General features: G+C 44.9%; 4 protein-coding genes across 4 annotated transcripts; all 4 read left to right on the top strand.

Annotated features, from left to right (window-relative positions):
• Positions 1-1797: 1797 nt before the first annotated feature.
• On the top strand, positions 1798-3452 carry LHYA1_G003482 (uncharacterized protein; the record flags this gene model as incomplete). Its single annotated transcript, XM_031148452.1, has 2 exons — positions 1798-1821; positions 1872-3452. The coding sequence occupies 2 exons, from the start codon at positions 1798-1800 to the stop codon at positions 3450-3452; spliced, it is 1605 nt and encodes a 534-aa protein (XP_031006777.1).
• Positions 3453-4315: 863 nt separating this feature from the next.
• On the top strand, positions 4316-6584 carry LHYA1_G003481 (uncharacterized protein; the record flags this gene model as incomplete). The annotated part of the gene is made up of 3 exons (XM_031148451.1): positions 4316-4421; positions 4486-5423; positions 5472-6584. 3 exons carry the CDS (start codon positions 4316-4318, stop codon positions 6582-6584), a joined length of 2157 nt encoding a protein of 718 aa, XP_031006774.1.
• A 1330-nt stretch (positions 6585-7914) lies between these two features.
• On the top strand, positions 7915-9972 carry LHYA1_G003480 (uncharacterized protein; the record flags this gene model as incomplete). The annotated part of the gene is made up of 7 exons (XM_031148450.1): positions 7915-8142; positions 8199-8439; positions 8493-8806; positions 8859-9182; positions 9240-9357; positions 9401-9543; positions 9586-9972. The coding sequence occupies 7 exons, from the start codon at positions 7915-7917 to the stop codon at positions 9970-9972; spliced, it is 1755 nt and encodes a 584-aa protein (XP_031006775.1).
• A 609-nt stretch (positions 9973-10581) lies between these two features.
• On the top strand, positions 10582-12365 carry cdk2 (Cyclin-dependent kinase; the record flags this gene model as incomplete). The annotated part of the gene is made up of 2 exons (XM_031148449.1): positions 10582-11238; positions 11286-12365. The coding sequence occupies 2 exons, from the start codon at positions 10582-10584 to the stop codon at positions 12363-12365; spliced, it is 1737 nt and encodes a 578-aa protein (XP_031006749.1).
• Between the last annotated feature and the right edge of the window lie 350 nt (positions 12366-12715).

Below are 12715 nucleotides of genomic sequence, written 5' to 3'. Positions count from 1 at the left end.
GAAGTTGGGAGATCTGGTCAGGGATTACGGGGAGGAGAACGAATGAGCAGGCTTCATTTAGGTGGTTGGTTGTATTATTCTTCTTCTCTTTCTATGTTTCTATGCTCAGTATATATATACCCTATTTGCTCACGCTTTGCTAATGTATTAGCTCGTACATTCATAGCTTATTATATAGTAGTAATACATACACTTGCTTGCTATTTTTCCATCTTCTCAACTAATCTCGTACGATGTACTTTCTTTCGTATTATCTCATATATGTAATTCAAAATCCACCTCTGTTCACACCTAGATAGCATCTAAATATCGTATATACGTACAGCCCGTCTCAGATTCCCGAGTGTTGGGCCATGTTGCTGGAGTTTAAGAGCTGGGAAAGAGGTTTGAGGGTTCTTGAACTACGCTCTTGCATTCTAGAAGTAAGTGATGATAGTTTGAGATTCTAACTTTGGTTCATTTCAAAAGACTCCTGCAAAAAGTCTTTCCATACGAAATCTGATCGGTATGCTCGAGCTTTTGGAATATTGGTTTGAATAATTCAGCGTTTCTCTGCTGGGGTTCTTTGGTTATAGCGATAGGGTTTTGAATCATGTCCTGGGATATGCTTTCGTGATGTCGCACTTCAATCGTGCTTTAAAGATAAGCTTGTTGTGTTGTTTGATTTCGAGAGGGGTATTTACAGGATGTAGCAAATGCCTGAGTTTCTTTCCAGATAAACAATACAATGGAAAATGACCAAGTGAAGACGAAATTTGGAAAATAAAAATATTCTACTCCAAATTGCCCAGGCAAAGCTCACAGCCCTGGAAGAATAGGGATAGAGTAAAAGCAAATGCCCGGTCTTGCCGTTTCTCCACCGAGACTACGATTTGCAACCTGCCACAAGCAAATTCACTCGGAGATCAACACTCATTGGAAATTGACATCACCTAGAACAATAGCCTACTTTAGCTATTCTTAACATCTGGTCCATACAAATGAGTTTCTACCCCGCCTTGTTCCGGATAACCTTTACCAGCATGTCGGTGCTGCGGCGCTAGGGATGAGGAAGGGAAACGAAAGTTATGGTAGAGCATGATAACGTGTGTCTTGTCTTATAATATCAAAACTCTCAACTCTTACCAGATATATATAACTAACTCAAGCAACCCACTCGTGGCTTCTTCGTTGTTCATAAACGCTAAGGTGAAGCTGGAGCCGTCGGACTCGACAACCAGGACATTCGAAGGCTCTAGATAGTCCAGAGCTGTGAATGGTAATTATCATATCTTCAAGGGGACATTCCTAATACCAAAGAAACAAAAGACTTTAAAATGAAAGAAGCAAAATTTTGGGTCGGGAGCGGTTTTCCTTGTTTGCTGTCAACATGCTTTCCTCGAGCTTCGACCTTGCGAAATAATAATTGCCCATGAATTAAGGGTTTCCAAAGAATAATCTGACGAACCTTCTACAGTAAACAGATTGTGATAGTGAAAAGCGGAAGAAAGATAAAAGTTTAGGTTGACAATTGTTGGACTTAGCTGCTTACATAAGCGTCTGTGGGATAAATCTCTTCATCACGCTAGACTGTCCTTCTCTGAATACACACTATTATATGCCTATCACATCTATGCTAGCTGTGACCCCAATTATCGTCCTCTCTGTGACTAGCATTGTCCAACAACAATGACTTAATGGGTATGGCACGTGACTTTGAACTAAGCCTTAAATGGACTGCCCATCATGAACCACCTGAGCTTCAATCTACCTTAGATTCCAACGTTGTTTCGCAAAAGCTACACCATATTCCTCACCATGGAGTCCTCTCCGTTGACTTTGGTCTGTATAACCGCCAAACATGAACTTAGCAAAGCTAAAAACTTGTGTAGGCTCACGATCATGCCAGAGCTGCCTCCGTCGCAACTCAGAGCTCCGATACAACAGTCGCAATCAATGAGCATGCTTTGGCAGCTGGGGAATTCTCTAAGGCTGCAACTGGGACAGGAAGCGCAGAGGCGCTGAGAACGTTGAGATTACTAGAGCATCACCACCAAAGATTATCAGAGCTTCTTCGTTACCCCTCCGAGAACCCACCCTCGACTACATCTACTGAACCCGAGGTACAAACGTTGGCAGAGAAGCCGTTATCTACATCTGCAGCTGTCGCTGAGTTACGCGCTTCGAAATCGGATATTGGGCCTCGCTCGTCCTCTCCTTTACGACCGCCAAGTCTACAACATCCCCGACGTCTCCCACCTCGCGACTTAAGCTCCTCAATAGCTAGCAACCTTGCCTCAGCAAGAGGCATTCGTGCAAATTATACTCGACAGCCTCTTTCACCCAGCATTTCAGCTCAACAAGCTCCTGGTAACCTAGAATCTCATCCTCGCAGAGATGGAAAACGATCAAAGGTTAATGACAGCATTCCTGAATATTCGACTCCACAACCAAGCTGGCTACCACCTACACAAGCCAGTCCAAAGAAGTCAGAGCCTCAGACAGCAACCTCCCGAACGTCTGCGGTCGCAGAACAAGCGGCTATAGCTTCTACGCCCACTGATGAAGGATTTTCAAGATTCTACAACACTTTCGAGAACATAATTTCAAAGCTATCTGCCCCTCTGGCTTTTGCGGGATTGCCTTTGGTTTCTGAAGAAGAGTCTAGCAGCAATATTCCGGAACCTGTTGTGCCCGTGAAGAGACGTACATCGAACAGCAAGGAAAGAGCAGCCATAGAGCCGGATCTCACAAAGTATATTTCAAGGGCAGCCTTGAGAGCTTCAGCTCGTGATGGTCACTCTGCAAATGATTCTTTCTACGTGGTCCCAACAGCCGGGCATACGGTGTCGTACGCCCAAATACTAACCTTTGACCAAAAGGAGAGGCGAAGAATGGCAGCATCTATGCATGGCGAAAATCCCGAGATGTTCGGAGATCCCGAGGAAGATGATTTCGTCGATGCTAGAGAGACACCTATGCCGCTCTCACCTGGCTTACCTAGAAAGGGAATTAAGAGAATGAATAGTAAAATCATGGAGAACAAGGTCGAAGAGCTTGATATGGAGAACAAGAGCTTAAAGGACTGCGTTGATAGGCTAAGCAAACGACTTCACGCATTTGAGATGGGGGCTCAGAAGAGTAGTCTGGCACTACAGGAGAGCATGCGACTATATCGATCACCAAGCCCTGCGAGAGATCAACTTCCTGGCCAGAGCGTAACCGGTGGAGATGAGTCGTTGAAGAGGAGAGTTCTGGAGTTGGAAGAGCACGTATCGTTGGGTGGAAAGGAGATTGAGAGATTAGGAAAGGAGAACGACAAACTGAAAGCTGTCGTCACGAGGTATCGAGAGCGGTGGGAGAAACTGAAGGAGGGCGCGAAAACGCGTAGGGACGGGTCAGCGAAGGATGGAAAGGATGGTGCCTCGAAGAAAGAGATTGATCCAGGCGCAGGTCGTTTTCTGGCTGGATGACCATATGTTGAGCATTTCAAATCTGGCTTACTATTTACATATGCGATGAGATTTCGTATTTCATAATCGAGCAATGCACCCATTTCAATCAAGGAACCATCTAGAGCCTCACTACACCCTCAACCTGCAAGCCACCCCCATTTCAATCTTTTCTCTGAACAGGGGATAGAAATGCCTGTCAGCTTACTGCGCCGCAACAACATGTAGGCAGCACACCTCCGTGGAAAATGTTTTCCATATCCCTGCAAGACTAGCCAACCAAGCTATCATCTCTTTTGGTTCGACATTGAGTTCAGGTACCATACCTCACTAGATATTTGTAGTTCGAGGTGACATCCCGTGATGTCATGTGTGGGATACTTTTGCAACTTTGCCAGTTTTGGAAATAAGTTTTATTCATTCTTGGCTTGTTTGCTTTATGTTTATACTCAATAGCCTTGATTTCTAGCTGTACAAAATGAACATTTTGTTACGGCCGCTCCTTGTCAAGCTTTTTGGTGAGCGGAGTCCAGTACATGATCATCTGCATGCACCTCCTCCACCAATACCACCCCGCCCCCACATGGGGAAACGACTGAACCATCCCGTTCTACCAAGCATTAACAACCCTGTACTAAGCTTTCTTGTTATATCCCGATATGGTGTCACTCTTTCAGCCTTGCGCTCAAAGGGAGATGGAAATGGTGCCTTGAGATCTGCCCTTCAACAACATTGTGGTTCTGCAACACCGGGGTAACCCATCACCAGTAAGCAGAAACTGCCAATATAAGAGCCTTTTCCCCCTTGGGATCTCGCTGTACAACGGTTTGGTTTTAAATATATTTTCAGCATACGCCCCAAATTGCTTAATCGCGGCCACCACGATGACCCGCAATTGCCTGCAACAAGTGAGGGACTTTTTCTGGAACCACTCGAGGGCAGATCAGCCTACTTCTCGGGATGTTCGTAAGGGCGATGGCGTTTTCGTGCGTAAGTATCTCGATTCTCTGAGCCTGGCTGACTGGGATAACTGTCTAGATTTATCCAACTCCAGGTGCAACAGGAAGCCGGAAACTTAGCCTGACGCGTAATGAGAGGAATGATGAACAGCGAAAGCCCCTCTTGACGAAAAGCCCTCCCAGTTCACTTCGTCATTTCCAAGACAATCTCTACAAGGGTAGACTTTACTTACCCAGCACCCCAACCTTCCTCGAAGATCAAATAAACGAAAGCTCCAGTCGAGGCCTGCAGGAAGCCGCCACGGATATACACACGGAGCACTCCCAGGGCACTGCTTCTTCTTCTACTCTAGGGAGCTTCAAAAGCGAAGACGCCGAATCAAGCAAGTCTTTACACCCACCACAGCGTAGCAATTCTGGATCCGCACTATATGCTGCACTGTTTAAAGCTCGCCATGAATGGCCTCCACGCATGAACAGCTACTTCATCCCCAATGATGAGCTAGAACGACTACTCGATGTGGATTCAATAATGGACGAGCTTGGCGGATCCCAACTGGGACCCATGGCTGCGCAGGAATTACATATTTTAGCGCAAGATATCTCCAACAAGGCTCCAAGGTTATTCGCAATTCTTGTTTGTCTGGGACTTGGACACCTTATTCCTCAATTTATCGATGAAGAAATTGACGATGAGGATTTACCTTTTGGCAGGACAGACGATACCAAAATGCTTGGGAGGTGGCAGCTGTGCAGCAAATCACGGCCAAACGAGCCTATCAGATGTATGGCTGGTTGGAATCGGTCTAACATTATCAATTTCGATCGAGAGCAGTGGTACGTTCTAGCTCACGTCTTCGATAATAATGAAGAGGATCGAATCCCTCACTACGATATCGGCAACAATTGTATTCTGCCTTTTGTAAAGGACGAAGAGCAAGGCGATCAAGTCAAACAGGGAGGCTTTAGTACAGTATGGGAGATCATTATACACCCCGCTCACCAAAAGCTGCATTGTAGTACCAATTCGGAGGTGAAGAAGTCACATTTTCCGTTGATTGCAATTGCTAACTCTCCCTAGAAGTCACCACCTTCAATGGCTTTGAAACGACTGCACACACCTAAAGAGGAAGAATTCCTCTCGGAAGTTGATATGTTCAGAGCGTTCACTGCTCACGGTCATCCGCACCTTGTCAGACTGCTAGCTACGTATCGATATAAAAACAGATACTACCTGCTTTTCCCTTTTGCGAAATCGAACCTTCGAAAATATTGGGAGAGTAAACCGATACCGGACTTTACTGGATCCATGATACTTTGGTCTTTGCATCAGTGTAAAGCAATAGCGTCAGGTCTACATCTAATTCATACACGTCAGACTACCCAGTGTTTGGCATACTGGGCAAAAGTACCTCCGGGGAATGGTAGCTTCGCTGGTGTTGAAGATGCCGATCGAACATTCGGTCGCCATGGAGATATCAAGCCCGAAAATATTTTATGGTCTATAGAGATAGACGAGATCCACATCGATCGCTGCAAATGTTTTCTAGAGCGAGGCTATCTTCTCATTGCCGATTTTGGCCTCATGGATTTTCACAGGAGACTGACGAGGTCTAAAGTACTTCCCCAGAAGATCGGAGGATCTCAAACATATGAGCCTCCGGAAATGGGATTGAAAAAAGAGATCTCTCGAGCTTACGACATCTGGAGTTTGGGTTGCCTGTACCTCGAATTTATAACTTGGATGATTCTCGGCTGGGAAGAACTCAGTGCATTCCCTAAAGCCCGGGGCATGACCGGAGCATCAGGCGTCACTGACGATACTTTCTATACCATTATCCAAGATGCGCAGGGCCGCTTTACTCCGCACGGCATTCTCCGAGAAAGAGTTAGAGAATGGATCCGTGTTCTTCATGGACAGCCACGAAGTTCACTTTTCATTCACGATTTCTTGGACCTCGTTGAAGACAAGATGTTAGCTGTTGATCCTTCAACCCGCATCGCGTGTGGACCTCTGAATATGGAACTCATGAAAATGGTGGAAAGGGGAGAGAAAGAACCGACCTATCTCACGGAAGCGCAACCCTATAAAAGGAAACCTCGAAAGGCATCTACACGAAGATTTGTTCATGATAGCAGCTCTCCTGCTCCAATTTTATCAGGCTTGAAGAGATCCACGACCTTTATCTTATGATGGAAATCGTACATAGACAGGCAACCACGTCACTAAGACGCCTGGAAAAAGTTCAGCTTAGCGAAGGATGGAGTGGACTGTGCTTTTGAAGAAGACAGACTTTTAGGCACAAGGTCTTGGAATGGGAGTATTTGGCGCATGGCGTTTTCAAATTTCTGGAGAATACCCCTTGGTATGTACAAGACAGCGTGATGTATGAATGCTATTGCTGCTAGCGCGTATTTATGTGTATACATTCCCAATCATTATCCCGCTCCAGGTCCTGGAGATATTCCCCGTCTGCTATTACCCCAACGACTATTTGGTAAAATCCGATGCTCTGGCTCGGCGCTAACGGCTTCAATCGACGAAGTAGCAGCTTTCGATCTGATCCTATATGGTATCAGCAAGGCTCTCCCTCCGCAGATACTAGTAAAGACGTGCCTCGGTGAGAGCCTTGGGGATGGTCAAAATCCAAGAATTCAGGTGCAACTGATACGTTTTGTTAGTGGTCGGCCTGAGAGCCTTGGTGGGGCACTCACCCGGACTGCATAATTTTCACTGCCCCCAAACGTTGTCCTCAAAAGATGCAGCAACCTCTTTCGGTCAATGTACCTGCCATCGATTACCTGGCGGTGCTTCATTACCTGCTTTATTCGTGTATTGCAGTGGCGACGATTTCGAGGAGGAAAAGATGAAGGAGAAGAAGGTCCAGCTTCGACGAGTGTTGTTTATGTTGAGTTCTCTGTGAGCAAACCTGCAATTCCCGCACTATTAAATGAGACCTAGCATTCGCCAACGTGTTGCATATGCTACCGGTACTGTAAAGTGTAAATCTATCAGGTAGACAGCGCCACGATTTTCATGCTCTGCAGGTCTGCATCAAACCAAATGGGTCTAGAAAGGTAGGTACATCTTACCGCCTTAAGCCATTTGCAAAGCCTGGGCTTCTGCAGCATTTTTTGGATATCGGATGGTGTGCGGTGCAGGTGCTTCCCAATCGGACGACATGAATGCTGCCGGGGTGCAGGGTGGTTGTGCCGAAGGCGAATTGGAAATTTATTGAAGAGCATATGCATCGCCTGGTTCCCTTGCAGTATTTGTATCAGTCATACTGCATAATATTTCACAGCCCACCAACTCTAGTCATGCTCTTTATTGCCCAATCTGATACAATATTATAGGATATCAATGAATAATAAGTCAAATCGTCGAACTGTTCACTGACGTGGAACGAGTCAGAGAGTGCTTACTATTTAACACTGAAATATGCAGCGTACTGGATGCTAGTTATAGTTCTGCTTGTTGTCATGTTCTTGTTTTAAGTGGTCCCCATTTCAGTTGCAACAAAATGGACCAAGAAAATGTCACGTCATATTTCGACTGGGTCAACTCGTCAGTCATCAACGATATTGAAACAGATTTTGCAGCTACGTTCTATGCCTCTGAGAAACGATCTGCATTGGAGGTCTGTAGATTCTACGAAAATAAAGCTGGCCTCAAGGACGATTACGGAGAATTAAGTGTCGATATTGACCCCGAGTCAGTGTCAACTGTGTTAGATGTGGATCGATTTGCTGTATGTTATGTTGCCCTTTATCTAACCCCCTAACATCGGCTAGCTGACAATTCCAGAAATCTCGGGATCCCTGTCACATTTTCTGTATAGGTCAAAGGAACTCCTATTCCAGATTACATGTTACGCGTGAACTTTTTGAACAACTGATTGACAAATACTCAATCTTTGATCGGATATGGGACTTCATGCTGCCGTTCAGTTTCAAGACTCGGGAGTCTGACATTGGGCATGCTCCATTTCGGTTTCGACAATCAGAACCGGTGGTTTTTAAGCCTAGTGGGAAGCTGGGGTCTTTTGGTATTAGAACTCTATGTATGTTTTAACGTTTAAATGCTAAATTGTGTATGTAGAATGTGCGTACGGCTTTCGCTATGTTGAGCTGAACCACAGACAAGGATCGAATCTGGAGAATCCGGACTACGATCCGTGGTCAGTTCGGCAGACTGCAGTTTATCAGCAGTATAATAGCTCCATGGATAGGATGACATTTGTTTTAATCTCACCATCAAAGAAAACTAAGAAAATGTTAGGATTAGCCGTACAGCGGTGCCTCGAGTATAAACGAAGTCTGAATGCTTTTGATCTTCATCTCATTATTATCTCAACATTACACGGGAACTGGAGACTGTATGTACGAAGTTTGGAAAGGCTCTTGATGTCACAAGTAAGTAATGAACAGTGTTGCTGCTTGCGAGCCACTACTAAAAGTTGTCTAGTCAGAAAACGTTACATTAACACCAGTCAGAAGCGAAGACGTACGATGGACACCCTCGACGGACATTTCCATAAAATTCATTGATCGGCAGAGACTCAAACAGACTGAAGATAAGATTTTAGATCTAAAGATCATTTTTGAATCCCTGTATAACACACAGTCGAAACTACAGAAGCAGTGCCAGATTCACTGCATAGAGTCAAGGTGCAATGAATGTACGTGTTCTAGAACCATGGAAGAACTTGAGGAGCAGATGAATGAGACACAGGTAAACTTGAAGAAGGTTGAAGTTCTACATAAAAAGGCTCAGGGAACAGCACATATGGTAAGTAACCGCATATTCCAGAAAGCAATATAATACCAGGCTGCTTACATTGAGCAGCTCACGGATTGGCTCGATTATGAGAATGCTCAAGTTGCACATCTTAATCAGATGTCTCTTAATGGACTAATTAAAGAAACTAAAGAAGAGAACATCCAGATGAGGATCCTCACAGTAGGTGATTGAGTTGAGCAAACTACGTTCATACTGAAACTTCACAGGAAAGGGGTTCCCGAGATGCAACTGGTACGTAGAAATTGTTTACCGACACTATGGCCTCGCTCTGATAATCTACAGCGGTGAAGATACTGACGGTCATCACCCTTATTTATCTACCAATGACTGTCGTTATGGTAGGTCTTTGGTCTCATACAAGTTGACTTAGTAGTAGCGCTAATTATTCTAGAATTTCTTCTCAACCCAACTCATTCAAGTCGACGACAAGGGTCGAATATCGATAATTTCTCAGTCGTGGTGGGTTGTGGTAGTCGCCATTCCTTTAACAGTTGCCACTTTCGCAATATGGAAGTTATGGTTATCATACACAATGAACGCGCAAGAGGGTAAGAAATCACTCCAATTCGGCGAGGGTAAAGCCAACAGCCAACGGGCTTCAATTGAACACGGCATTACTTCCAATTGGAGCTCTTGGCATCGGTCTCCTTCGAAGCGCCACCAGAGAGGCGGGATATTAGAGAACGAGCCTACCAGAAACACCTTCGATATTGACCCGGAATCTACACCAATAGGCACAATATCTTCACCGAGGGAACAGCTGGATCAGAAATGGTAACGACAAGCGAGCCACAGAATCGGTGAGGCCTTTTGCTGCATGCTGATAGATTATTGCTGCCTAACCCAGCAATACCAGTAATCCTGATTAGAAATGAGAAGCGTCGGGCGTACTGTAATTAACAATTCCCTCGCCAAATGATATGTGTGGTCAGCATGTCTCCTGATAGGCGCCCCATGTAGGTTTACCATGCACACCATTTGCTGTTGATGGATGCCACACGGTCCACACCCTTAGCCTTCGCCCGCTTTCTATCAACGCCCTATCATACTCTCCAGAAGCTTGTGACTTCTGAAATTACTCAACCAATAGGACATCAGCATATATTGTGCAAACTTATGGAGGTCTTTTGAGGCTCTGTCAGTAGATTAAAGGGTATTTCTTGCAGTAGAGGAGGCCCCAGCCTTATATACTGCAAGCAACTTCGCTCTCCTCGAGACATTTCAAACTGCTCATACACAATTCTTGAAAACTCCAGGTACTCTACGATAAAGCGTCGACATTTATGTTCTTACCTGCTTCTAGTTGGTTTGTCAGGCCCTAGCTAGACTTAAGATATCTATCTTTCGGGGGAACACCTACTTCTAGCGCAACCCTCGGAAGGACTCAATGGCATCTTATACCCTTAAAAAGGATCTACTTCAAGTTCAGAAAGAGTCTCCAATTGGATCAAACAGATATTTCATCCCCATCGATCACCTGGACAGCCTGGTGATACAACCCAAGATCGAGGACGCATTGAAAAATGTTTATCGACACATGGAAGAAGATAACGCAGCACTACAACGATGTTTGTCATCCATCTATCCTGAGTCCAAACGACTCTTTGCTATCTTGATATCTGGAGAGGAGTCTTTTCGAGAAGCCATTGAAAGTTTTGTTGCCGAAGGGGTCACCGACGCTGATCTGCCGCTTTGTCGAGCATACACTGATCCTAGAAACAAAAGTTCATTTGTACTCTGCAAAAATAAACACAAAGACTGTCAAATTAGAGATCATCGGCAGTGTGGGATTCCTGTAATGTCAGAGTGGCCCCAGCGGAGCAGGAACGATTTCGACCGGGATCAGTGGTGTTTTCAAGCGCCCCAATTTCGAAAGTCACCAGGGGAAACACCCTACTTTGAATTCCATGAGAGCGTCGTTATGCCTTTTTTGGAAGACTATGAACAAGATGCCGGAAGGTTTCGAGCTGGAGGGTACAGCCAAGTTTGGCCTGTACAGATTCATCGAGCTCATCAGAATCTCGTTGACACAATTGACCCAGAGGTATTTCATTCATTCAAAAAGATCTAGCAGTTGCTTAGTTTGAATAGGGTCCCTATCTAGCCATCAAACGATTGATCTCCCGAGATAAGCTTCAATTCAATAAAGAAACAGAGTTCCTTGAGAAACTCTCACAACGCAATGATCCACATCTCATAAAACTTCTGGCCACCTATAAGTTTAAGAGTTCATACCACTTAGTCTTTCCCTATGCGAAAGAGAACCTGAGAGAGTATTGGAATTCTGTCGACATACCTTATTGGAACAGGGAAACGGCCTTCTGGTTTCTCACGCAAATCTGTGGGTTGGTGGCCGCACTAAATGCTATTCATAATTTCGACCTGGGTGGCTTCACAGACGTAGTCAACGATACTGGAAATACAACTCTGGAAAGATTTAGTCGTTACCGGAATGTTAGATTGAGTGTTGAAGATCGGGAAAAGAAGTATGGCCGTCACGGAGATCTAAAGCCGGAAAACATCCTGCGGTCAGAGGGACCCCAAGGTTCTAATAATGCTGGCGTGCTTCAAATAACAGACTTTGGTCTTGGGAGGTTCCACCGGTTCGAGTCCCGTTCAATGCAGGATCCAAAGAAAATTTCGGGATCGCCGACATATTCACCCCCTGAGATTGCACTTGGCAAGCCTGTTTCCCGTGCATATGACATATGGAGCTTAGGCTGTATTTTTCTCGAGTTTATTACCTGGCTACTTGAAGGTTCTCGGGGGCTCAAGGACTTCGATGCGGCTCGAATGTTGCTGGCAGAGGACAAGATAATCGACGATATCTATTTCACCCTGAAGACGCCAACAGACCGGCCTAATGCTCCCCCAGAGGCTGAGGTACGAGAAGGGGTACTCAAATGGATTGGCCGTCTGCGCCAAAACCCACGTTGTTCTGAAATGTCTCTTTCGTTCCTAAATCTGATTGAGCAGTCTATGCTTAGAATTGATTCTTCTAGGCGCATTTCTGCTCAATTGTTAGTAACGAAGATAAAGCAAATGCTCTATAGAGGCGAACACGAGGCTGACTACCTTTTGGGAAGCAATGAATTGGTCATTGATGCGTTTTCTGGCATGAAACATCCAAATGTATACGATGTACCGTCCGTTGATGCTCCTGAGCGATGAGGAACATTGGGTATCAACGTGACTATAGCCTGAATGTAGGAATTTGTGGCTGCCTTTGGGATTTTTTGTTTCCTGTGCTAGCTGAAGTATATCTTTTACTGAAAACATTCTTTTGATACATGGGAGGGAGTTTTGTAGGCTAAAAGTAATTGAATGTACTAAGAATTTACCATAAAACGCTTTCCACACCAATACAAGCATGGTGGCTTTTCATCAATCCTCTTTTATAACAAGTTTCATTCAAAGTATATAATATCTGGCAAATTATATATCGCTGTCTCTTTTGTAAAATTGGCATCCAACTATGACCTTATGGACGCTAGTGCTTGACAGCATATATATATATATAT

Source organism: Lachnellula hyalina, assembly GCF_007821495.1.
Source record: "Lachnellula hyalina strain CBS 185.66 chromosome Unknown contig00039, whole genome shotgun sequence".
Lineage (NCBI taxonomy): Eukaryota > Fungi > Ascomycota > Leotiomycetes > Helotiales > Lachnaceae > Lachnellula > Lachnellula hyalina.
The sequence above is the reverse complement of the archived record's forward strand: the minus strand, read 5'-3'. Positions and strand labels throughout refer to the sequence as shown.